Genomic DNA, 27,429 nt, shown 5'->3' with positions numbered 1-27,429 from the left:
TTTCTCGTTTCAGTTTTCCATTCGTGTATATAGCTTTATTATTCCTTTGTCCTTCGAAGGGCATTCATCAAGGTAATCTGGCAACAGATGATCACACCATACATATAGTACAGATAATGAAAAGGTTATAAAATGTATTGTTTATAGCAGGGGTGGCCAATTTAATTTGTGATGCGTTCTACTTTTTTTCTTCAAAATGTGCCGCGATCTACCATCTCAAGAATTCCATCGCACATGGTTAAAAAAAGTTAATCAACACATATTGAAAAATGTTGTTTATAAATTTTAAAATTAAATACAATTCAGAATTCTTATTTTAAAATTCATTCTTATTTTAATTTATGTGAAGTTTGTGTCTTAATGTCATCTGCCAAGCTTTCAAAATCGGGGATATACTGTGATAAGGCCAACCGTAAAGAATCTTCTGTATGCAAGTCCGGGCTAGCCAGGTAGGTAAAGTGCATGCCTGGCAACCCAAAGGTCGCGGGTTCGATTCCCGCCTTGGGCGTGGATCACAGTAAAATGCAAAAACTTTGGGAGGTGCATTATGGCCATGCGCTAACAAGAAAAAAAAAAAAATGGAAATCCGTAGGAGTAGAGCGATTCTTCGTCTTTGTTTCAAATACGAAAAGGCCGATTCACATAGATATATGGAACCAAAACAGGAATTTAAAAGTTCACTGCATTTTTTTACATTTGGGTACTTTTCTCGGAAAACATATTTCAAAAAGTCTTTTTCTGATGATCTAGCTTTTAGAAAGATGAATAAAAATATCATTTTCGAGTAATATCTTCTCCATGTAAAAAATCTCAGCGATTTTTTCTGCAGTTTGTTCGTAACTAAGTCGACATTAAATGGATAAGAAATATATATTGAATGTCTTCAATTGTTTCAAAATCATCCACAGCTTTCTAAATTTCAGAAACATATTTCTCACTATTAAATTCAAAAACAGGATATTTTTGCAAATGATCTTGCATATTTGCAAAATGATCCAATTTTTTTTCTTTACGATCCTTAGCCAAAAATTGATATTTATACGCAGAAATACTGCTAATCATGTCACCCACATTTTTATTTTTTCCTTCTAATTCCAAATTCAGATCACTTAATTTACTGGTAAAATCTGCCAAAAAAGCCAGATCACATAACCATTCCGTATCTTGTAGCTGCTGATCTTCCCAACAATTTTTTAAATTTCATTCAGCAAATTTCGAAATCTCTGTAGAAACTTACTCCGACTCAACCGCCTCACATCTGTCTGTAATATTAGATCTGGTTCATTTTTATCGAGTTGCATTTTGAAAAGTCTCCTTTGAAGAGATTGTCCTCTGATGGAATTCACGATTTCGAAAGCTATGTCCATATAATCTTTTGTTAGCTAACACTTGGTGGATGATACAGTGGTAACTCAAAAAATCCGGGAATTCATCATCCTTTTGGCACAATGAGATGCATCCGTTAAGATGCCCCGTCATTGCTTTAGCTCCATCTGTTGTTATTGATACGAGCTTAAATAGTGGTAATTTAATTTTTTCAGTAAAATTTTTGAATGTGTTAGATATATCAAGACCTCTAGTTCTTTCTTTAAACGAAACCATACCCAGAAGTTCTCTCTAGTGGCAGAATCATCAAAAACCATAAGAAGAAAACGAGCAATTGAGCTGTATCACTGATGTCTATAGATTTATCTAGTTGTGAAGAAAAGGACACACAATTAGCAATATGAGCTCGCAATTGTTTCCTCACATTTTTACTCATTTTTTCGATGCGTCGCATCACATTATTTTGAGATAATTTCAGATCTTGAAGAGCACTTTTAATTTCATATATATTATTTCTAAAAATGCGCCTTTGATGAATTGACCATCAGAAAATGGTTTGCATTTTTTGCAAGAAGATGCCCCACTTCAAATGATGCTACAGTTACTGCTTTTGATTATAAATTAGGTGTCATGAAGAAATTTTGTTGCGCGATTAATCTGGATTTAAGTTCTTTTAATTTACTTTTTCTAGGGTCACCATTAGGCGGAAAATTCGATTGGTATTTACCATGGAGTGCGTTGACGTGCCTTTCTAAATTTCCTTTTTTGGGTATAGACGCAAAGAGTAAAGAGTACGTATCATGAAAATGATACGTTTTACTCTTTTTCGTAGTATTCATTTTAAATCAACGGGTATTAAATTAGTCCAGTTATTAATATTAAGTAAGCTAAATAAGACTTCGACACACTCTCCACAACGTAACTGCGTGAATTTTCACTAGTGGCTGCGCGGCAATAAAAGTAGTCATGTAGTTCAACGGATTTCAATAAGCGTATGCAGTGGGGAGATTAATAATAATAACATTTAGATATTGACTAATCTATTTTTTATATATATTTAGAATTCGTCGTGATCGGCTGAAATTAAAGCCGCGATCAGGCCGATATTCATTTCAAAAAGTCTTTTTCTGACGATCTGGCTTTTAGGCTGCGACCAAGTCGTTGTCTTGTTTGCGGTATACAAACGAAGAATTAGTCACAAGTAGACTCTTGCTATGAAAAAAAAAAAAAAAAAACAAACAAACAAAGGAAACCTGAAAACCGTAAAGCGAAACTGCCGACAATTCAAATAGTGGCTGCAGTAGACTTCTCTCTCTGCTCGGACATTGTTTAGCCCATTCCGCGAAATCAGCGGACATTCTCTAATTACAAGTAGCATCCGTCACTCAGGAACCAATCCAGGCGAACCTATAGTAGACCGTTTGTGTGAAACACTGTGAAGAGATGGTTTGTGCGAAAATAAAGGAAACCTGAAAACGATAAAACCAAAATGCTGACACTTGAAATAGTAGCTTTTAGTTACAAATTGTGCGTCTAGAAATATTGCTCATTTAATTATTTAGAAAATTTCGTGTCTCTTGAATTTTAGTGATTTATTTTCGCCGCGTACCACTTAAAACGTTCCGCATACCACTGGTGGTATGAGTGCCACTCTTTTGGGAAACACTGATTAAGTTAACGTGATGTTTTTTTTTTTTTTTTTGTTTTATTTGTTTGACATAAATTTATTGAATTCGCGTTTTATAATTACAACATTATGTAAACTGATAATATGGCCGCTAAAGTGTGCAGTAATAAGAAAATTTTAATTAAAATTAAACAAAACAATGTGGAAAAAATTTCAACGTTTGAGGCCTGAAACAAAGATATTAAAATAAAAATTACTATTTTTCGCCGGTTCTCTGGGGGAAGGGGAGATTATTTTATTCCACGGGAGGGCGAAACTCATCCCCGGTCAACCACCTGGATTCAAAGGTGGTGATTAAGGATATTATCAATGTTTTGATGAAGAGAATAATAAATTGAAAAGCTTCATTATGCCTGTGGGGATGAAAGGTATGAAGTGTAGTCACTGACACTGAAACTAGGGATACACTACTAAAGGGTTCCACCACTTCAAGATAAAACTATTAAAGTGAGTGGAATTATAAATTTTGGGAAAGTTATAATGATCAAAAGATAATATCCATTAGAGATTCTAGATCACTTAGTGATAATAGTGGTTTTATTATCACAGTTAGTCAGAAACATGCAAGTTCAAGTTGGTCAGTTAGATGAAGTTTGAAAGTCTCTTATAGCCATGGTGATTACCATAAGAACTATTTTAATGCCACTTATTTTACATTTTTTACTTATTATGAGTATTATTAATAGAATAGAGGATTCCCTTTTTCCTCCCAATATGCCCTTGTGGTAGTACAGTTGGCTATCAACAATTTGGTACAATCATTTGTCTTCCCCCAGTGGGTGGAAAAGATCTGAGTTCAAATCCCATCAATAATGGGAGGAATTTTTATGTGTTCTTTTCACAGCTTGGCTGAGTTAGTTGGTCTGAGGCAACTGTAGAATGACGTTGTCTTCAGATTCGGATTTTAGTATTAGCAGAGGATGCAAGAAAGCAAGCCTATAAGGCATCAGCAAAAAAAAAAAAAAAAAAAAAAAAAAAGAAAAAACAAACCTTCCCATATAATCTAATGGCAAATCGACCAAAGAACACAAGCAATTTACAAACATAATGTTTACAGTGCAATATAGTCTTAAGTCTCGATAAGCTAAATATCGGATGATGTTTATTGAGATTAGCAGATTACATTGTCACTGTTTTCATGTATCATAAAGCCATGTTAAATCTACAAAACTATTTTAAATTTTATAAAATATTTTACCTTTGTATAGTTTGATTGCCAGTTATGTCTATTGTTATTTGTCTGCACCAGTGATTCTCAACCTTTTTTTCTATGGAGGAACTTCTACCCATGAAAACTTTTACAGGCCAGAAAAAGTCGATAGAGGGGAGTGCAATTCAGTTACTGCTGAATTATTGTCAATAATTCAGCAGTAAATACACTCGGTCTGAGTTTTCTTGCAGACCGAGTGTATTTTTTCAATTGGTGAGAGCTGACCAAAACTGTTCCTAACCAATTTATAGAATTCTGATGAAAAAGAAAGTATTACTCATGCTTTTCTGTCAGTGATTCCACATGACTGATAGATATTTAATGCAGTAACTTCATTATAATCTGCCTGACTCTGAACATCAAGTAGGAGAGAAAACATTTCAGTATTTCCACTTGAAAGGTGTTTTTTTTTCAAACTTTGAGTTTATTTTTGAATGCAAGAAACTTTTATGTGGATGTTAGAATATTTTCTTTTGGTGTTCAAGGTGCTTAAGTTCTGATAAATATCTGCTTAGTAGTCTAGATTCAGCTGTTTTCTATCTTCCAGAAAGCCACCAAGACTGGCTTTATTATTGTATTTTAAGAGAAGCAGTACTTCCTCAGCTCAAATACCCTTGTTAAAAGTTCCCCTTGAAAGCTAACTTTGGTGTGTAGAAGGAGAATTACATGGTCTTTTTGCATATTTTCATACACTTTTCCAAACATGCATGACGTGAGAACTCGTGCTTTAAAAAGGTTTCTCAAAAATACAAAAATAACTTCAGGAATGAGTTCCTCATATGTAGACAATAAAAATATTTCCGCATAGTTCCGGAAATGCTTGGTTCCCGAGTTATTAACCGGAATGTATTATCTCCCGTAGGTGATTTCCTTCATCACAAGGTACTGACAGAATCTGGTGGTTTTCCATTCCGACCATGTACTCAAATCAGGAGCAAGCGATATGCACTTTATGTACGATTTGGCGGACGACAATGTTCTGGAGGATCTAAGGCGCCTCCGTAGCCAGGTGGGCAGGAGCAGCACTGCGTAGCACACGCTTCTTGATTAGACCAGGGTTCGAGCCCGTGATCCACCAAATACGGAGGATGCGGAAAGGTCAGGGAATGACCACCGCATATCCCTGGAGCAATATGGCCTTAGTTGCTAATGTTCCTAAAAACCAAATAACAACAACAACAACGACCAAGATCTACGACTTCTGAAGTAGAGGAAGAGATTTTGGATGTTGTGCATGCCACTCCTGGAATCAGCACACGCAGAATAGCAATGCAACTGGCTGTTTGACTATTTGGAGAGTGTTGCGAGAACACTCTCCAAATGTGGAAACTCTCCGCAATCGAATTGTCGCAGATTGTGAGACAATACGAAGCATGCCAGGAATTTGGCATCGTCTTCGCGAGTCCATGAGACGTCGGTTTGAGGCCTGTATTCAGGCAGAAGGTAGACATTTTGAACAATTACTGTAAGGTGATGTGCACAGCTAAGTGTCATATAGACCTTCAGAACTCGGAACATAAGCATTTCCGGAACTATGTTGATATAAAATATTTTTATTGTCTACATATGAGGAACTCATTCCTGAAGTTATGCCGTGTATTTTTGAGACACCCTGTATAACAGACCGTGTTCACAGCTACATCGTTTCAAATCTTCCTCCATAGTTTTTGAATCAAAAATTTCCTAGTGGAGGAAACAGTGTGACATCAGGTCCCTTCCCCCCCCCCCCCCGACGAGTGTAAAAATGCCTATTGAGTTAATTCACCGCAGTGCGAATTCCAACACAGTGGCTCCCCGATAAACCACAGGATTCCAAATAAGAAGACATGATGTTAAATATGTCTTGTTCTTTGGCCATTTCTGGCAGTTCATTACAACAAAAATTTTCCCCTATTACGCCTTCGTTTTTAAATTGTATGAAATGCCAAAAGCTCTTTTTTTTTTTTTTTTTTTGTTTCATTTGTTGACTTGAAGAACAAATTTAGTATTTTTTAGTATTTAAGACAAGACATCTTCGAAGAATGTTGCGATATGTCATCCACCTAGCTACTAATAATATCATTAGAAACAGGAACTGTCAGTTTCACTTTCATCCTCTTTGCCTAACAGTGTTTTTACTATTATTTTACAAGCAGATATTGTTTGGCTCTCAGCAATACTGTGAATTCATTTTTTGTACAATTATCTCAGCTACTAAAACAGCTTGCATCTTCAGCCTTTTCGCTGTTAGGTATTACTTTCTTCTCAAAACTTTTACGTTTTGTCTTGTCGTTTGTCAAGTCGTTGAAAGTAATCAGCTGGTTTATTTGACAAGTGGTTGTGATTAGTACTGAAGTGGCAATTTAACTTCGAAAAGTCCGTAGCTGTGTTTGTTAGTTTTTTCTGTAAACTTTTGTAAAAATTTTTGTCCCCAGTCCATGTGAAATCCACGCCCGAAATTTTTTAATATCAGTCACTTCTCTGTCTGCTTTACTCATACTCTGTCTTTACTTTACTCTGTCTGCTTGGATCTGATAAATTTGATTCATTTTCACTGTTTTTCTCCTTCACTGACACACGCCTTTTCATATGCTCCAACATTTTTCAGTCTTCAACAGCTGTATGAAAATACTATCATGTGGTGGGATTTTAGATGCACAGAACCACTATAAACAGCGAATAACCATATAACGTGCAATAAACAACGCCCATGAAATCATTCTCAAATATGAAACATTCAGAATTGATTAGTATCGCACAGATCCGTGGATTTTCACTGTCAGCAGAGAGAGATTGAGAAAGCCTAGAAATGTGGAGAATTCTGGGTGACAGGCAGAAGACACTTTCAGAACTTGATCTACAGATACAGTGTATACCACTTTCCAAGAAGGGTGTTTGTCACACTGCTGTTTTTTTCTTGATGGCACAAGATCCACCTTTCTGTTGCCACAGTGATGCAGATATGTATCAGTACGAAACTAACACAGACACAATTCAACTAAATATAACTAAATATAAATATCAACTGACGAACAGAAACAAAAAGGCAGTTGGTAGCACACGAAAAATTCTGTAATATTTCGAGGATTATTTGGAAATTTTTGCATTTCAAAATTTTTACTTATATATTCCACGATTTCTCGAGGAACCAGACGATGTTCTGTGGAACACTTATACTTGAGTTGAGAAACACTGGTCTACATAGATTCAAATTTGTGTGATTGTGTTTCTGCATATAATAAAAATCGCTGTCATTTTAGGCCTTCATCTGCATCATCATCTTCTTCCATATCTCACTTACCAGTAAAGTCAACGTCGACATCTGTACTCCGTAATTCGCCTACATCTTTCACTACCACTGTTTCTTCCAGAAGCGCTAATAATCCAAACTCTATGTTGGACAAGTTTAAATTTTTTAATTCCAAAGAAAAAACAAGTGATCGAGCTAAAGGTAAGTTAGTGATTAATGCTATTACTTAAACAAGTCTTGAATAAATTTAGTGTCCGAATAAGAATCATATTTGTAAAATTAATTGTGCTAAAGCTTTTTATGTTATCCTTTTTCTCCAGAGTGAAGTGCATTTTTCTAAGGGTTTTTGTATGCTTTTTATGAAAGTCTGTATTAAATGATTTAAAAGATACTGCATGTAATTACTGTAAGAAAATTTTCCACCAAATTATGCTTGCCCATCATGAGTTAAGTCTGGGGGGTTTTGCATATTAGACCCGTATCGTGTGAAACTTGTAGGGTGCTATATTTCTCAATCAGGGTGCTTTGGCAATGGGCACTGAAAGCTGACGACTTTGAAAATTTTTTATTCCTAGAAACTTTTATTCCTTGGTATGGAATAAAAAAAAATATATTCCATACCAAGGACTGCGTGTTAACATAATTGTCATATATATGGTGAAAGAATCCTTGAAAGAAACAACCCAGAAGGGTGCTGCTCGTGTATGAATGAATCGGGTGAGTAATATTCGGTAGTCCTGTCATCCAGCAATCTATAAGCACGTTTATGCACATGTGCTAGTTTAGGGTGATCAAACGGCCCTCGTAGGTAGTTCATAGAATCGTCCTCGTCCCCACACTGGGTGGAAAAGACATGAGTTCGAGTCCTGTCAGTGACTTGAAGAATTTTTATGGCCTTTTTCATAGTTTGGCTGAGTTAGTCGGTCTCAGCCGAGGGTAGCATGGTTTTTCTTCTGGAAACTCGGATTTTTCATCTAGCAAACAGAAAATTGATCACAGAACACAATAGTTTACAGACATGTTATCTACGGTGCTGCCCAAGTTGCCGATGTGCCCAAAACCCTATAACAGCCTCCCGTGACCAGAGAGTGATTACGACGACCGGAACATAAGTGAATTTTAAAGCCTAAAATTCGGGACAATTAAGAAAAATAAAGGGGGGGGGGATAATGAGAACTTTGCCATACAAAAAAATGTAAAATAATTGCATTAATGTTTTTTAGGACGAACAAGTTAGTGCAAAGCATCATTTTAGTTCATAGTTGATGTACTGTATTTCAGGAAAAATTAGGTAGTGTTGCAATGAAATAAATCAGGCAGAAGAAGCCATAAAGTTTTACTCAGTAACATTTTATTGAATTTCTTCATGCTTAATAATGTATCTGCATTTTGTATGCAGATACATTATTGTATGCAGATACATTATAATGTATCTGCATACATTATTAAGCATCTTCATGCTTAATAATGTATCTGAGGTGCCTACTCTCCAGGCGATGCAATTTGCAGAAATTAAGCCTTTCTTGGTAAGAGCACCTCTTTGTTCCCCTCACCAATCTTGTTGCCCTTCTTTGTACTCGTTCTAGCAACTCTACATCCTTCCTACAATGAAGCCTCCAGACCTGTACACAGTACTGTAGGTGTGGCCTGACCATTGCCTTGTATAATGGGATAATTATCTCCCTGTCCCTGCTAGCAAAATTCCTATATATCAGTGACAAGATTTCATGACATGCCCTGGCAGCCCATCGCACTGCTCAGCAAACTTCATATTTGACTGCACAATTACCCCCAGGTCTTTTTCACTTTCCACTTCCCTGAGTGTAGTACCACACAGTTGGTATGTTTCTCTTGGGTTATTGCTACCCATATGCAGTACTTTGCATTTGTAAACTTCAGTTGCCACTTCTCAGCCCATTTTCCCAACATATCTAGATCCAGTTGGAATAGCATACTGTCTTTACTGTCGTTAACAACCCTGCCAACCTTTGTATCATTTGCAAACTTGGACATTAAACCTGATATACCTTCATCAATATCATTGATAAATATGAAAACAACAATGAGCCCAACACCCAACCCTGGGAAACTCCATAGTAACATTTGTCCACGAAGAGCACTGTCCATTGATTACCACTCTCTGTTGTCTCCCACTCAACCATCCCTTTATTCATTCTAGCAGCTTACCCCTTGATGCCATACCCCTCCAATTTGTACAGCAGTCTTCCATGTGCAACAGTATCAAAAGTTTTCCTGAAATCCAAGTATATGATATCAAAATTATTTTTGGCATTCAGTTCCTTTGTGACCACATTATAGTAACCAATCAAATTGGTCAGACAAGACCTCCCTTTGACAAACCCATGCTGTGTCTTAACTATTACTGCAGTCTTGTCTAGATGACCCTGCAATGCTTCTTTAACCAGTGGCTCCATTATTTTCCCCGGAACACAAGTTAAACTAACAGGTCTGTAGTTACTTATGTCACCTTTTGAACTTCCTTTGTGGATTGGTGACACATTTGTACACCTCCAGTCCATCGGGACCTCCCCTGAGTCCAAGGAAGCTCTCATAATTATGACTAAGAATTTGCTTACTTCCTTTGCTACCTCCTTTAATATAACTGGATAGATCCCGTCCACCCCAGGTGCCTTCCTTATGTTTAACTTCAACAATTTCTCCTCCACTTTGCTCTCAGTTATTACAAAATCACTTAGCTCTCTGTTAGCGGTTGATGAACTTCTGGCACTCCCCTCATTTAATAACTCCTCATGTGTGAATGTCGATGCAAAATACTCATTCAGTTTATCAGCTACCTGAGCATGTTCATCAATAGTCAACCAACCCATCTATGTTAAATGGTCCAATCTGATTCATCCCTTTCGTTCTAGAGTTTACACAAGTAAAGAACTCCTTTCTGCTTTTCTTTGCATCCTTTGCCAAAGATTTCTCATAATCTGCCTTCGGATGCCTAACCTCCTTTGTGACTTGATTACAGACTACTTTATACCTGCCATAGGCTTCTGTGTCGCCTGATACTTTATATGCATCCCATACATTTTTCTTCTTCTCTGCTACTAGCCTCATTAATTCATCTGACAGCCATTTAGGCCTAAACCTTGAACAGTATTTCTTAGTTGAAATGAAAAGCCTAGTAGCCTTCAAAATTAAGACCCCGAAGGCTTCCCATTCAGAATTCACTGTTGGTAACATCATCAGTTGATCCCACTGTACAGAATTTAAAAACTGTCTGAGACCTCTGTAGTCACCTTTACGAAAGCAAAAGCCCTTTCCTTTAGCCTCGATGGTAGTTACATCTTTAAATAATTCCCACATGAATACATTATGATCACTGTGGCTCACTGGTTCCTTTATCTGCAGATTCTTAATGCATAAAAAATCACTACTGATAATCAGATCAAGAGTATTACTCCCTCCAATTGCCTCTCGAACATGTTGCTGTAGAAAACAGTCATCCAATAAATCCACAAAAGTCTTGCTAGTGTGCGAGTGACCAATCCACAAGTTCCAGTCAATATCTGGAAAGTTAAAATCTCCCATTATAAGACATTCTGATTTACTGGCCCACTCTGTTTCTCTGCACAATTGCTCATTATACTCATCAGATTCATTAGGCCTTTATAACACACACCTACTCTCATTTTTCCTTTCCCGGTGCTTATTTCACACCAACACAGAGTCAACACTGCATTGTCCACCAACATCAATTGGATGCAGTTCCTTAGATGTTATGTTCTTAACTAAACAGCGTAACCCTACCTCCCTTTCTATCCTGTCTATCCTTCCTGTGCACATTGTACTCCTCAAATTCCAACTCTGCACTGCCTATATCTGTGTGACACAACGTCTCTGATATCCCAACAATATCTACCTTTGATGTCTTGACTAGCACTTCAAGCTAATCAAATTTATTAACTATACTCCTAGTATTGGTGTACATGCAAGTATACATGCACCTGTTCCTGCTTCTAGCCACCCTAACACAGCTCATGTATTTACTTGTTCCACTATGACTCCCAGCAGTCCTGGAAATCTCCATTACCTTGCTTTCCAGTCTGATGCCCATTCTAATAGAAGCAGTGCAAGAATCACTTTTGCCTGTGCCTGTAGCCAGTTAACCTGTTAGTCTGTGTATCCCCCCACGCTAGTTTTCCGACCCACCTAACACGGCCTCGATAGCATCAGTAAATATTCTTGCGCCCTTTCTATTTAAGTGTATCCCATCCCTGTAGAAGCAATCTCTCCTGTCAACAAGCAGAGACCAGGCTGAAAAAAATTCTACCCCTTGAGCCTTGTACAATTTCTCCAGGGCAGAATTGATTGACAAGGCTCTCATCATATACTCCCTCTCATCACATTCAGCCCTAACTCGCGACTTTTTTTCAGCATTGACCTGTACTTGTTGAGTAAATCTGCAGATCTCTCTCTCTCTCTCTCTCTCTCTCTCTCTCTCTCTTAATGTCATTAGTTCCAACGTGTACAACAATATCACCTTTTGTGCCCTGAAAAGATGATATCTGCTCTACAACGTCATCAACTTTTGCCCGTGGCAGACATGGTTTTTTTTTTTTTTTTTTATTAGGAGTATTAGCAACTAAGGCCATATTGCTCCGGGGATATGTGGTGGTCATTCCCTGACCTTTCCGCATCCTCCGTATTTGGTAGATCACGGGCTCGAACCCCGGTCTAATCAAGAAGCGTGTGCTACGCACTGCTGCTCCTGCCCACCTGGCTACGGAGGCGCCGTGGCAGACATACTCCGGTCCTGTTCCACCTATCCTTCTTACATAGTATATTCCCCTTCTCTCTGACAACAGAGTCACCAACAATAACTAGTTCCTTTGGGACCAGCGCATTCTGCCTTGGAGGTTGCCTGATGTACAGGAGTGAGCTCTGTCGTTGAGCTGGGCAGCTGAGAGCCAGATGGGCCTCTTATATTAATTTCTTCGAGGGCATTTACCCTACACCTCAAGCTCTCATAGACGCCCATCAGAACGCTTATATTAATTTCTTCGAGGGCATTTACCCTACATCTGAAGCTCTCATAGACGCCCATCAGAACGTTGAGTTGGCGCCTAATTTCTTGACACTCCAGACACCTAGCACACACACACACAAAGGCATCCTTCTTGGCTAGATCATGTCCTGTTTTAGAAAGTCCGGCAAACATTTCACATTTCGCACATTTTTTGAGACTGTGATGCGTTGGAGAATAGCCCCCTTCGTTTCTCCCCGGAGCCACATCACTCTCGCTAGTCTGTGATCGTTGCTTCGCAGCTCTAGTCTGGGTCATGATTTCCGTTTAATTACAATTTAATTAACAATGAAATTTAATAAGATTAATAATATTTTTGATTAATTGATAATACTATAATAAACGGATTAACATCTATTGTAAACCAAACACCGGCATGCTCTTCATTATAGCAGCTATCACCCGTTCACCTACAAACGATCTATTATCTTTAATCAATTTCTAAATGCCTATAAATATTCAACGATGGTTTCTGCTTTGGGCTCAGAAATACAAATATTAACCAGCAGATTCTTAAACATGGGTTTAAGAATTGCTACAATAAACCGAATTCGGGTACAAGCTAGGGATAGGATACAAAATACTACACCAACCAACAATCGTAATATCAAAAAATACTTTATTTCTGTACCATATTTTGAACATGGCACAAACGGCTCAACAGATTCTTTAAGGATACCGAATTTAAAATTGTGGCCAGGCCAATACGGAAATTACACACTATACTGAACACTCGCTCAGTCTCCTCGTTCGCAACACAAATAAATGACCTAGTACACAAAATTTCTTGCGGTGATTGCAACTCGTCGTACCAAGGTTCTACGCTTTCCTCTGAATTTTCGTGTTAATCAACACGCGGCCTCAGTTCGTGCTTCTCGTTCAGCAGCCTTTTACGCTGTTAACGAAAAACATACTTTTTTATTTAACGAGGCCAAAATACTGAAGTGTCCAACGTAATTATACTATTAATTACAGAAACCATATTAATTACAGAACCGTATTAATTACAGAAAGACTGTTAATTGCAGAAACCGTCGAAATTAAATTACATGAGAAATCTGTTAATGTTCGCCGACCATATCTAATCTCCGATTCCTGGGCTTTTACGCGCAGGCGTGAAGGGAAATAATCCCTATTTAAGTTTCATGCTCACCCCTGTTGGGTAATTTTCATTCCTGTGATCACGACATATGGTTGAAAAGTGTTGTCAGCTTCAGGAAGGAAGATTGTTTTGCAATTTTTTCTTTAAAATTATTTCAATTAATTAATTTAATTTTTTTGCATTAAAATTGATTTTTAATAATGTTCAGTTGAATTTTAATAATGTTCAGTTGATTTTTAATTGTGTTCAGTTGATTTTAATTTTTACATTAATGTAAAATATTCGATTTTTTCGTGTTAATTTCTGGGAGAGTATCAATCGGAAGTGTTCTACGTATTATATTGAAGTAAACTTCTCTTATTATTTTACAAAATACTTAATAAAAAATAAAAATAAAAGAGAGCGAGAGAGAAAGAAAGAAAAGAATGCTGGATGATCGCTTTGATTTTAATTGAACCATCTAGTTTTTGAATGTGTTACCATTATTGTATCTTTGAAATTATGTTACATCTTTTAGAGAAATGAATTTTCTCAATGTTTAGTGACATGGTTTTCAAAGATATAATAATAGTTTGCAAAGTATGCAAGTATTTTGCTACTACCTCTACACCGCAAGACAGGCCTCGAAAGTATTGCATCATGAGAGAAACGTGAATGCCACTTTGAAGTCCTATTTCGTAGTCTAGTTTCAAATGAAAAATAAATTCCTGTTATTGGAGATGACAGAAACTGCTGGGTGTACTATTACATTTAAAAGTTCAGGAAACTGGTACATATATGCGTCCTTAAAAAAAAAAAAAAAAAAAAAAAAAAAAAATGTGTGTTCATCGAGCACGCAGAGCGGAATTTAAGTGAAACTTCTTTAAGCGAACATTTATCACTTGACGAGGATCCCGTATTGACCATATGAATGACGCAGGCGACAAATCTTTATAAATGGGAGCCTCGGAGATATGAGATGTTCGGTTACCAAATCTAGTTTCGGAAAGTGCTGTGGCATGGGATGATAATCTAAAACCATTTGACTTCGATAGAGACGGAATCACTTTGTTTTTGAGAGAGCCACGACAGCTGTTACAGGCCGACATTTGACTTACACCCTCATTTGGAAATGCTGTTTGAAAAATAGCGTGATCTCGAGCTGCTAGAATCTTCACATCGTTCTTTAAACAAAGCCAATCACACACAGAACAGACTGAACCGTAATCATTATCCAGGAATGTACGTTTAAACTGTGCGTGGATTCTTCGGTGTTTCTTAAAATCCTGTTGCTGCTCCGGCTGTTGTATCACGTGTTGAATGATTTGATAGAGTACTTCCGGCAGTCGGTTTTGACCTCTTCGCTTTTCGTTTACGACTGAGCTTAAGTGACTCTTCATCATTTTCATTTGCAGTATCAACTTCCATGACTCCTTCCAAATTCACTTCTAACATTTCTAGGGCTCTGAAGATGTGGTTGGACCTTCTCCAGCTTCTTTGTTCAACCCCATCTTACGCTGTAATTTCTTCCGCTGTCGAAATAGCTTAGATCTCTCCATTGTACTCAATGGAGGTGGTTTCGGTGGTCGCATTGCACGTATACGTGCTCTATACACCTCACAACGCTCACTATTAGTCTTTGACATGTTGAAATATAAATTTTTTTCCGTCGAAATTTTTTATTAAATACGGTGGAGAATGACGAAAGAAATATCATGATCCAATCAGTAGAGGTACTGATTGGGTCATGAGTCGATCGTGCCTGGTACAGAGTGGTACAATGACGGGGGAATGAATCATATCGTGTCGCATTTCCTTCGCGATTTTTGTCAATCCCCGGACGCATTGCACATGTATACTTCCGCGGTACGCCTTACAACGCTCACTACGTTGGACCCCCGTTTTACGATTGGTTCACTGTACGATCAAATTACGAGGGTAATCGTAATTTGATCGTACGGTGGAGTGTCCATCGTAGAGTGTCGATGGACATTACGATGGGACACTCCATAGCAAAATACTGTTCACTATACAATACGTAGTAAGCGCCGGTCATTGTGATCACGTTTACAAATTGAATTTTAATTCTGTTAACGGCGATTCTGATAAGCTAAAATAGAAGGAATATTAACCACATGCTATAAAAGTAAAGATATAAAGAACAAATTTACACTTCACCTTACCAATTCGAAAGAAAGGAAGGCACCAGGTATTCACAGGCGGCCACTCTCCCAATGGCCTAACGCTGCTTAACTTTGGTGCTCGGAGGAGAACCTGCATTCAGACTAGTATGATAGTTGGTTGTTCAGAGCGCCTGTAATGCGTTTACTTATGGCAACGGTCGCATTTTCGTTGCGTTTTTGTTCATCTACGAATGGAAGTAACTCCCATCTGAAAACCGCCTGGAGCGCGCCTAAAGAATTTCACTTCAAAACTTCGGGACATTGGGATGAAACGTTGAAAATCTTATTACGAAAGACAATACGTCTGCTTGAAAGGAAAGTGGCACTTGTTCGTATTATGATAGTGAGGCGATGCTTAGTGATGATATGGGTAAGAAAAGACCCATGTTGTTTTTCACAGTGCAAACGCAAACTTCGTTTTAGCATTGCCAGTTGTAGTCTTGTTATTATTCAGTATTGCTGCTCCATATAAAAAAAATTGTGGCAATAGCTACAGGTTCTGCAAAGGTGCTAAATTAGCAAAGTCTATATATTGCGCAGAACTCATGTTTTATTTAACGTAATAGAGGCTTAAAATTTTAACTATTTAATGTCTTTTATTCATTTGTTTTTTGGAAAACAAGTGAATAAAATACTAAGAGCGTCTTTTAAAAATGTGGATAAATCTTAGTTCACTTTAGTAAAATTACTTAATTTTGTTCTCTTAATTTAAAAGGCTTTTTTGCACTTCATTATATTAAATAAATTACACATAGGATGAAAGGAATTTAGAAAATAGCTAAAAGAGTATGATCATATTTTTGTGGTATCACACGGATTCGAACATGAGGCATGCGTAACTCCTGTACAGTACTTGGACGCCAACTACTGAGATATGTTCGTGCCTTTCTAATACAAATGATTGCTAAATTTTCTATTTAAAATTGATTAATATATATATATATATATATATATATATATATATATATTGTGTTCTTATTAAAGTTTATGATTTAAATTCTGGTAATGTGTATATGATTATTTCTTTATCACGTGCTACGTTAATGATATTGTCATGTGGCAATTTGACATTATATGTGCATGAAATAATACTGGTCAATTGATTTAATGCTTCAGTATTGGTCGATTTAATCTATTTTCTGGTATTTATTTATTAATGTTATTTATTTATAGGTATTTAAGTGTATAAATAAATTACATTTAATCTATTTTCTGGTATTTATTTATTAATGTTATTTATTTATAGGTATTTAAGTGTATATGGAACAGGTTAACAAGTTAGCCTACATATGCTAACTTGTTAACCTGTTCCATATACACTTAAATACCTATAAATAAATAAATAACATTAATAAATAAATACCAGAAAATAGATTAAATCGACCAATATTGAAGCATTAAATCAATTGACCAGTATATACACACACACCACTTTCCTATGCTGATTAATGATTATTGCTAAACTCTTCACTTAAAATTGATTATTAGATGTTTCCAACTTTATTTTCTTCAGGGGGGACTGTCAGTAAACGCACAAGCAGTAGCAGTGGCTTTAGCTCAGCACGGAGTGAGCGGAGTGACTCATCCACAAGTCTGTGTAGTGATCCGAAAATTGGTACACCAGAAGCTCCCGAGTTATCTTCGGGTGTTTCTTCAGCCTCATCCTCGTCAGCTAATCCTCCCTCTCCTAGCAGTTTACCACCCAATTACTACGCCTCTTCGGTCTCCACCAAATCATTAATTAAAAAATCCCCTGGAATAGGAAATACAAAGCAAAGTGTTGCCAAGCCCAAAACTGGAGAAGGTAGGTTTGTTGAAATACAATTATACTATAAAACTTCTTAAAATATTCAGCTAGGTACCTGGATATACTATTAATGTATGTAAAGTTATCCAGTGAGTTTCATCTGGAAATCACTGGTAGGTTTTCTTGTGGTTTGAAATTTGTTTATGTTGACTAATCACAATGGAAACCTTCTTGGTATCCATTGTGCTTGGTCATAATTAGTGCGATAATGCTTACATACACTGAGTTGTGTTTGCATTAGAAACATATGGGTAAACCTATAGTTGCTTTGAATTGGTTATAAAACCAATTCAAAACCAAACTATATTACGACTGAGCCATAAGGCTCAGTCGTAGTATTGTTTGTGAGTATGGGTCTTTAATATGGCTTGGTGTTCGTACTAGTAATACGGTACACTTTCTTTGATCAACTGGTATTTTTGTGCTAGATTCTGATGTATTATCCTGGCTACCTGGTCGTGTCAGTGGTTTTATGTCTCCTTATCTCTGCATCCCGCAGTGATGTGCTGGATTGTTTCTGGAGCTAGGTGGTAATGTCAACATATCTACAGGGGGCGTATATCTACAGGAGGCGAAATGTATCCGGGGGTGAAATGCGCTGGGGGTGAAATGCGAGGGGCCACTTTTCCGAATCCCGTGTAAAACACTTAACAATGTCGCCAGTATTCTGATGTTGGCGTGGGCCTTCCTGTATCTGATGGATAAGACTGCTGTTTCTGTGTGATCTGTTGAATTGCTTAAAAAAGAAAGCAGATGACTTATCTGCTTTTCTATAACATATACGCATCTGGACAGCATCGTTTTCTGCCTGCCTCTCTAATAGCGACAGAATTTCTTTTTGTACTTCTCTTTCTCCCACTCCGTCCTGACAACACTTTAGGAGTCTCTGAACTTCGTAGAGATTCCTTATTTCTCTCCTGCTTTCCATACTCTTTTCCCTTGTTAGTTTTTGAAAAGATGTTTTTATTGCTTTCTTGTAGTTCGCCCAGCTTCCTTCTGTCCAGTCACTAGAATTTCTCAAAAGATTAATTAATTTTTTAATGTCATGATAGTGAGGTTTTAACCTCCAGGTTTTAACCTTTCCCTGTTCTACAGTTAAACCTAACGGAAAATCCATTATGACTAATTTGTGATCCGTTATAGAACGGGGTCCGGAAATATTAATGTCTCACTCGAGTTACCTTCTCTGATATCTTACTTGGGACATAGAACCGGTCAATGCGGGTCCCTACTGTACCCCTAGACCAGGTTGCTCCATGATATTTCATTCTCCATACATCTGTCAGGTCCTGCTTTAAGCACAAACTGTTGAGCTCCAAAGAGCTCCCTGTGCCTCTTGTGGGATCCCCCGTACCTGTCTTGTCTTTAACTGGGTCTAAAACACAATTCCAGTCTCCTCATAGAATAATCAATCTGGCCCCAACATAAAAATATGTAAGCTACTAAATATTCGATTCCGCTCCGAAGGGTTGTTTGGTGCATAGACATTGATCAGTGTTATTGTGTGCAAACCTAATTTCCAGTCAATGCAGATTATTCTATCTTCTATGTCCCTTTGAAGATTGCAGAATTTTCCTATAATTGGCAGTAAGACTATAATGCCTACCCCCCTTGAACCAAAACTCCAGAAACTTAGACATTTGAATCTGTCCTGGAAATTTCGTAGTTGAGCGCTATTAAAAAAGTGACTCTCTTGAATGAATAAAATTTTTACGCCTAGAGCAAAGCCCCGTATATTCCACGTTCCCATAATTACCATTTGAATGCAATTCGTTTTACTTTAGATATTTTAACTATTGTGTTAAAGATATGCTTAAAGCATACAAGGTCTTGCCTAGCTCTTGTTCATGTCACGTCTGTCCCACCAAATTTCCAAAAAATGTGTGTTCTGGTTGTGTTCTAACACTATTCTGGGCTTCCCTAGCCGCTGTTCCCATTCTGCTAATTTAACCATTAATGTTTCCAAGTCCTATTGGTACATGTTTCTTTAAATGTACAATCCCCAGTAGTTTATCACTTCCCTCACCTAATACCCCTTCTATTTCAGAGTCGTCTGAACTTAACTCATTCAGATCTTGTGTGATATCCTTTCCCTTTTCCACAATTTGCCTCTTTCTTTTTCGTTCTCCCCTAGGCTTTCTTCGTCTTTGTTTTCCCCCCTCTTCTGACCCCTTGCTATTTCCTCTGTTTCCATTAAAGTGGGGGTATCTTTTCTTATATCTGTAGCCCCCTTTCCCTCCTCTACTCCTGTTATTAAGTTCGCCGGTTCTACTGACATTATCTTTTTTGTGACTCCCTGTGGCTTTAAAATGACTATGTTTTCCCTTTTCGAATTCTCTTCACTTCCTTTTCCTCCCCTCCTCTAATAGCATCTGCGTATGATCTGGCTGAGCGTATGATCTGCCCGCTTTGTGGCTTGTTTCCCCACATTTGTTGCATGCTTTGGAGCAGTCGCAACTAAAGTGCCCCAGTTCTTTGCAATTAAAACAGCGCCCTTTCGTGCAATTCGCACCTAAATGATCCAAGCTGCCACATTTCAAGCATTTCTTCTCTACCCCCTCTGTAGTTCAGAAGTAGTCGGTTGCCCATGACATAAATAATATTGGGAACCGGCTTCCGATATTTTCTTTTATAATATTATATTGTTTATACACTAATTGCATAACATGATTGGAATTTTTAGGAAGAAGCAAACCTTTTTCACTGAATACTTGCTGAATAAATTCACTTTTACATATGGCACTGATAGGAAATCCATCTACAGCTACAAGCTTTGCAATGATTTCTTCTTTTGTGTCTTTCTTTAAAAAACTAAACAATGTTGGCTGAGAATGAACATTTTTTAAACATTTCGAAGAGCTTTCTACAGATTCATCCCCCTGCAGAACGTTTGAGGTTACAATCATTTGCCGACGTAGGCTTCTCAATAGAATGTTTAGTTTTTAACTGCCGAAGCAAGCCACTTGTAGAAAAACCTCTACATTTCAGTATTACACCACAATGACTACACTTTGCTTCTTCATTATTATTACATTTAATGAAGTACTGCCAGACGAATGTTTTTGATCTCTCCATCGTCGCAAAATATTAAAACAATAAAATATATATAAAGCGGCTTAACTGCAAGAGGATCTTTCTAGGACAAATGACATGTATAATCGAGAAGAGTCGAGACTCGAGAAATGACGACGATGACATTACAGAGATATGTAAGAAAGTGCTGGCCTTTCGCTTTCTGCTTTATATATATATTGCAAATGTAATGTATGAAAATAAATATTTTTCTAAATTAAAATAATACACATCTTTATTGCTGACAATATCTCAAATTATGAAGAAACTATTTATCCTGCCAGCGCGGGATAAAGAAATATTTTCCGGGATAAATCCCGCAGCAAAAATCAACCGCGATCCCGGGAAACAGTCCCTAGTAGGTATCCGAGTGATGCAATGATGGCAAAACAGTTATGAAGTATATGAGAGATGCCTGATGGTGTATGATATATTTAGACTATAAAGTGTTTAGGGCGTAAGCCTCAAGCTATGGAAAAGTCTAGACTATGTATAAGTATAGTGCGAAAGCATCAATAATACATAGCCAAATCTGAATGAACAGAATATTAGCAAAGCGGCATCGTTTTAAGTTATATCTCATATTATGAATACCTTCACAACGAGTCGCCATGATATTGCACTACTTCGAATAAGTAACTCTTCACCTGAGGAGAAGACTAATGTTACTTATTCTCAGATGTCTTCTCCTCAGGTGAAGCGTTACTTATTCAAAGTAGTGCAATATCATGGCATCTCGTTGTGAAGGTATCCACAATATGAGATATAACTTAAAACGATGTCGCTTTGCTAATATTCTGTTCATTCAGATTTGGCTATGTTGATGCTTTCGCACTATACTTATACAAAGTATGGAATGAATAATTACTAAATTCCCTACTTATTTTTCATTTGTAGCTAAAGAAACCGAGCCTTCTAAACAGAGTCTCCGTAGATCATTTCCAAAAAGTTCCAACGAGAAAAAGGGCGAGAGATCGGAAAAACAGAATGATTCAAAGAAAGCTCAAGACTCCTCCTCTTCTAGTGAGGTATGTGATTCAGAAACCAGTTATATGAAACAGAACGTTCCCGTTCCTGTCATTACTGAAGAACAGAGGGAACAATATACAACTATCGAGCCAGATAATCCCATCCGCCATTCAAAAGTGTCTAACCTCAAGAAGGATAAACCAAGCACTGCTACAAATTATCTTTCATCCTCCACCACTTCAGAAACAGTTTCTGAAGACGATTCCTCTAGGTTAAAAGAAACTCCTGAAAACATTACTCAAAATTTGAGTTCAGTTTTCCAGATGGCATCGAATAGTAGCATTCCTAAACCCACAGCAGCCGTGAAGGGAACGTCTAAGGTTACTATAGATGAAAAGAAAGTAGCGCCAGCGACTATGAGAGAAGATGGAAAAATTTCTTCCCGTGTTTCTAATGTAAGTCCTGTGAGTGAAATTCTTCAGCAGAAGTTAACTAGAGAAGATGTATACGTTCCAGTACACATAGGTGGGGGAGCTGAAATCCAGTCAGATATCGGAATTTATCATGGAGCAAAATCCAGGACAACTTCCCTTCTTAAAATGGATCGCTCAAAGACTGCAGAGTGGTGTAAAGAAGGAGTGCAGACAAATGTAAGCATTGCAATGGTCTCTCCCATCATGAGCTCTAGTCATTCAAAAGAAAGAACTGAAACTGGAGAAAACAGGGATACCACAGCAGTTATGAATGCCGCAACGAGAACAAGCGAAATCATTCCAGTATCCGATTCTGTAGATTCAACTGCCATCTTGTGTAACTTAGGAGAAGTTGCATCCAGTGGATGTACCAAGGTCGAGAGCCGTGATCTTAGCAGCATTAAAGAAATTACAAATGAAGAAAGTGACGATGTTGTGGTTAACATCAAGCCAATGCAGCCAATCATGAGGGCTTCACCTTACGGATATATTCGTAATCTTGGTAGCTTGTCATCTTCGCGCATCCTTCCTGGTAGAATGCAATCATCTCTTCGTCTTCATGCGGCTGAAATGGGTGAAAGTACATCACGGATTGGTATAACAAGACAGATTTTGACATCGCTAGACTCAGGAAGAATTTATGGAGTACCTACGAAACGCGCCATGTCAGGAGGTTCAAATGTGCTAGATGCTGATTATGTATCAGATTTAGATCCTTTTGATGTTGCTGCTGGTTACATGAGTGACGGTGATATATTGCACCCTGCAGCCATGTACCGTATGGATGACGTTACCAGTGGTTATATGAGTGAAGGAGGGGCTTCTATTTATAACAGAAGGATATCTTCACGGCCTAAGGAAATGGGATTAGGAAAGGATGATATGAAAGCACTCAGTGTTCTTCAAGATGACAGGTAAGTGTTTTTCTGCATATATTTAATACTTTTTTGATCATCAAATTAAAATCAAAATATTTATATACATTGGTGGGGGAATATTTTCCTTTCATAAAAAGGAGAGGCCAAATTTTATCTGTGTAATTTGCAGCGACACTGTGGCTAACTGTTGGGCATTGAAAAAATAGCCTGTGAAGTCATTATTTTTATTAAATAAGACTATTTTACGGTAGAGTCCCAGTTATCTGAAAGAATTTGGAACGAGGGTCTATTAGATAGTCGATTTTCCCCCCCGGATAATTAATTTTAAATGCAGTCTGTAATAAAGGGTGACACATAAAATGTTGACGCATTTAATTTTTACTAATATTATGAATTTTCATGATGGAATTCCTAGAAAACATTGTTATTTTACAGCATTTTGACGAAGAAGTTCCTGAAGGTATACACTATTGCAGTTGTCTCAAACTGGCGGCCCGCGGGCCGCATCCGGCCCCTCGAAGCAATTTTACACGGCCCGAAAATACATTTCAATTATGTATTTGTTGTAAATACGGTGCTTATATTCACTCTCATTTTGTTAAAAAAAAAAATTCCGGCCCGTCAGCTGCTTTCAGATCGTGCATTCGGCCCGCATGCAATTTGAGTTTGAGACCACTGCACTACTGTATATTGTGTCAAACAGCACTACGAGTTTATCCCCAGTTCCGCGATGGATTCTGTTGTTTTGTAAAAACAGACTTTGTCAAGGCTAGAATATGTGTGTTAGTGTGTATGTGTAATGTTAGTCTAGTTTATTGCTCTTCTTTGGATAATATGCAGGGCCCTACCCCTCATGTCCGAGTCAGATCGGGAAACACGCCTATAGAGAACCAAGCATTTCTTGATCTTGCGACTTATATTATGATATGAACCGTACCTTCGTGGCTGCACAGTTGTTAGAAGCGCCGTCTTCCCCCACACCGGGTGGAAAAACTTCAGTTCGAATCCTGTCGATGATGTGAGCAGTCTTTATGGGCCGTTTCACACCGTAGCTTGGCTAGTCCATCTCAGTCGGCGATAGTATGATTTTTCTCCCGAAAATTCGGGATTTTCGTCCAGAAAAACAAAGTTGACCACAGAACATGCAATTTACATACAATATATATGGTGAAAAACGGTCTTAGTCGCTTGATGTGCCTAAAACCCAATAATAACAAATGAATCTTTTTTGTGCAGGGAATGCCCAAATATTTGAGTTTTGAGAAATGTTGGTTAGGAAAGTCGGTTAAATGAATGGTTAGGAGATCTTCGATCACTTAGGAAACCTTTCAGGAGTGTAGCCTTGGTTTTATCTATTGAAATGGAAAGTTTATGAACCCGGGACCGGGTATGCAAATATTGGAAAACGCTGTTAATATTAGTTTCCAATCGGTGCCGCCCAAAACCCGACAGCCGCAACCTTGACATACCAAAACAATTGGTATATGTAGTTAGTCTATGTCGCAGAAACTGTTTTTGCAATAAAAAATGTTTTTCATGTAATCAAAACGGCCACTAAAAACATAAAAATTTTATTTTATATATATATATATATATAAGTTCACAAAAACCACATTACTGACAATAATCACAGTTTAATGATATCAAAATCACAGATTAAAATTTGCAAAAAATCATACAAATTATAATCAAACGTTTAAGTATTATAATAATCTTAATAATAATACTTAAATACAATACAATACAATTTTATTTATCAAGAAAATTCGTTTACAATAAATGAACTTGTTAAGAAAAGTAAATTTCTTGACAACAAGTTGTAATTCTTCCTTTACAACAGTTTTGTACAAATTTGTTATCTTACAGAAAAGACTATGAAGTCACTACACATAGTATATTCCACACTGTAAACAGAGGTAGTAGTTTATCTGCATATCAATTCTAAACTACTGTGTCATTGAGTATCAAGAATTTTCTTATTAGGAATTTTAATTTGGCGATGGGGTAACTTCTCCTGAGCCTGAAATCAATGCTAGCCAACAAGTTGTTTATTATATTCATTGTGTGCCTTTCTCCAAATCTATTTAGTATCCTAGGGTGAGGCAAAGTAATTGCTTTTGGGTTCCTTAAATTTTGTGAGACATTTCTTTGCAGATTCAACTCTTCAGAATTAGTGTTAAGATTTTTTAAGAATAGATTTAACTTCAGTTTTTGAACTGGATACAGTACTTTATGTTTCAACAAAAATTGCCTTCTCTTGTTCCGGTCATTCCAAGAGTTTGTCCCCATTAAAAGTTTCAGAATCCTATTCATTAAGTTGTTTATTGCCCTTATTTCTGTTTTATTTGCCCGTGCCCATATATTTACTAAATAATTGAGTTGGGAGTCCACTAATGCATAAAATAAGGTAACTTTTGTTCTAAGATTTAACTTATTCTTAATGTAGTAGAAAAAGTACAAATAAAATCTCATTTTTTTGTACAAGTTTGTTATATGCATTACCCAACTTAGACTGTAGTCAATCCATAACCCAAGGTAACAATGATTTGAGACTTCTTCCACAGTTAGACATTTGTAATTCTTGAAATTCTGATCATGTAGGCAATCATGTTTGTGCAATTTGATAGAAGGCTGAATGTCCAAGGTTTGACGAGGAGGTCTTATTACCAAAAATTTTGTTTTTTCAAAGCTGAGTGCTAATTTATTATTGTGCAACCAAGTTTTTAAATGTATTGCATCCTGTTGTAAATCATTCTCCATTTTTGTTAGGTTCTTTTCTATTGTATATAAGATTATATCATCTGCATAAATTTTTATAAAGGAGTTCTTAATTACTTCGAATATGTCATTTAGATGTTGAACATGATTGGCCCAGCATGTGTGCACTGAGGTACTCCTCTCTTTACATATAAGATTTTCCCTTTGTATTTTCTACTTCTACTGTTATTTTTCTCTTGGTTAAATAATTTGCTTGGAGTTGATTGAGTCTTCCCCTTATACCATATTTCAGTAATTTCTGTTGCAATATTGGGATATCAGTTAGGTCATATGCTTTGGTCAAATCTATAAATAAAATCAATATGAAGTTATTGTTGTTTAAATGTAAGTTTAGAGAGTCTACTAAGTTCTCTAATAATGTCTGTGTGCTCTTGCCCTTCTGATATGAGAATAGAGAGTTGTTTAACAGTCCATATCGATGTAAATATTTGCTTATATGGGAAAATATATAATTTTCTATTATCTTATTTAAAATTGACTGTATTGTTATTGGTCTGTAATTGCAAAAGTCATCAGGTGGTCCCTTTTTATATATAGGAATTACCTTAAATGAGAGTAAATTTGTAGGATAGCTTCCCGACTCCAACATCCGTGCTATTAGCTCTACCAAGAGAACAGAGAACTGTTCTTTGTTTCTCTTTACCTCGGTTACTGTAATACAGTTCAGTCCGTAAGATTTCTTGTTCTTTAATTGTTCTATAATTTTAAGAATCTCAGTATAATGTGGAGCTAAGACTACACAAGAGTTCATTATCTGAGGAAGCCTATCTTGTTGAGTAAAGGAATCTTGGCAATAGTGTATTAAATATCTGTTGAGATCTAATACAGCTTTGGCAAACCTATTTGCAGCCTCATATTGTTTGTTTGCATCAGAAATCTGTTCTACTAGTGTTTTAATTTGGTTTCCCCTTGACTTTTTCTTCCTTGTACTTAACATGTTATTTATAATGCTCCATTTATCTTTTTGTGTTATCTGCTTATCCATGAAAAGATGATTGTAATAAGTGTTTTTTTGCTTTTTTATCATACCTGTCACTTTATTTCTGAGTGTTTTTTAATTGTGATAATGTTCTTTCTTTGATGGACAATTTCTATACTGCCTGAAATATTTATCCCTCTGTACCATTACTTCTTCTATTTCTTTAGTCATCCAAGGTTTCCTAAGCTTAATCCTGCTACTCCCAGTGTTTGTGTTGTTGGCTGTGTGATTAACTTTTCTCTCGGTGTTATACCTCGAATTGTTTATAATTTGTATTATCTTATTTGAAAAAACATTTACATTTGTTGTGTAAGATGCTTGATTTTGTATTAACATGTTTTCTATGTTCTGTTTCAGTTTACCTGTTGATAAATAATTTTTCTTCGTAGCATTTGTTAATTTTATATCTTCATATGGATGTTGTTTTGAATAAATATATACTATTAGTATACATGTTCTGTGATCTGAAAGTTGATTTAATAGTATGTAGGAATTAGCGTACTTCAACGTGATATTTGTAATTAGGTGGTCCAAACAAGAGCTGACTGTTCTATTACTCTCCATCCTTTGTTGCCTAGTTATTCCAAATAAGGTATGTTCAAATCCATAATTGTTTAAGATTGCAGAGTATCTGGGTATCACATTATCAGTTCCATCAGTTAGTAAATTAATATTAAAATCTCCTACTAGTATGGTCTTAT

General features: G+C 36.8%; 1 protein-coding gene across 1 annotated transcript in view; it reads left to right on the top strand.

The window, feature by feature from the left end:
- The window catches only part of LOC150075004 (uncharacterized), a 1,344,778-nt gene that overhangs the window by 325,798 nt on the left and 991,551 nt on the right, over window positions 1-27,429 (top strand). The window contains exons 8-10 of the mRNA XM_090389033.1: window positions 7,463-7,653; window positions 17,286-17,576; window positions 21,549-23,007. Of these exons, the coding sequence (XP_090245159.1) occupies window positions 7,463-7,653; window positions 17,286-17,576; window positions 21,549-23,007 (1,941 nt within the window). The remainder of the gene's footprint in view (window positions 1-7,462; window positions 7,654-17,285; window positions 17,577-21,548; window positions 23,008-27,429) is intronic.

Source organism: Mastigoproctus giganteus, chromosome 14 (genome assembly GCF_048544385.1).
Source record: "Mastigoproctus giganteus isolate SK-2022 chromosome 14, ASM4854438v1, whole genome shotgun sequence".
NCBI lineage: Eukaryota > Metazoa > Arthropoda > Arachnida > Uropygi > Thelyphonidae > Mastigoproctus > Mastigoproctus giganteus.
The sequence above is the reverse complement of the archived record's forward strand: the minus strand, read 5'-3'. Positions and strand labels throughout refer to the sequence as shown.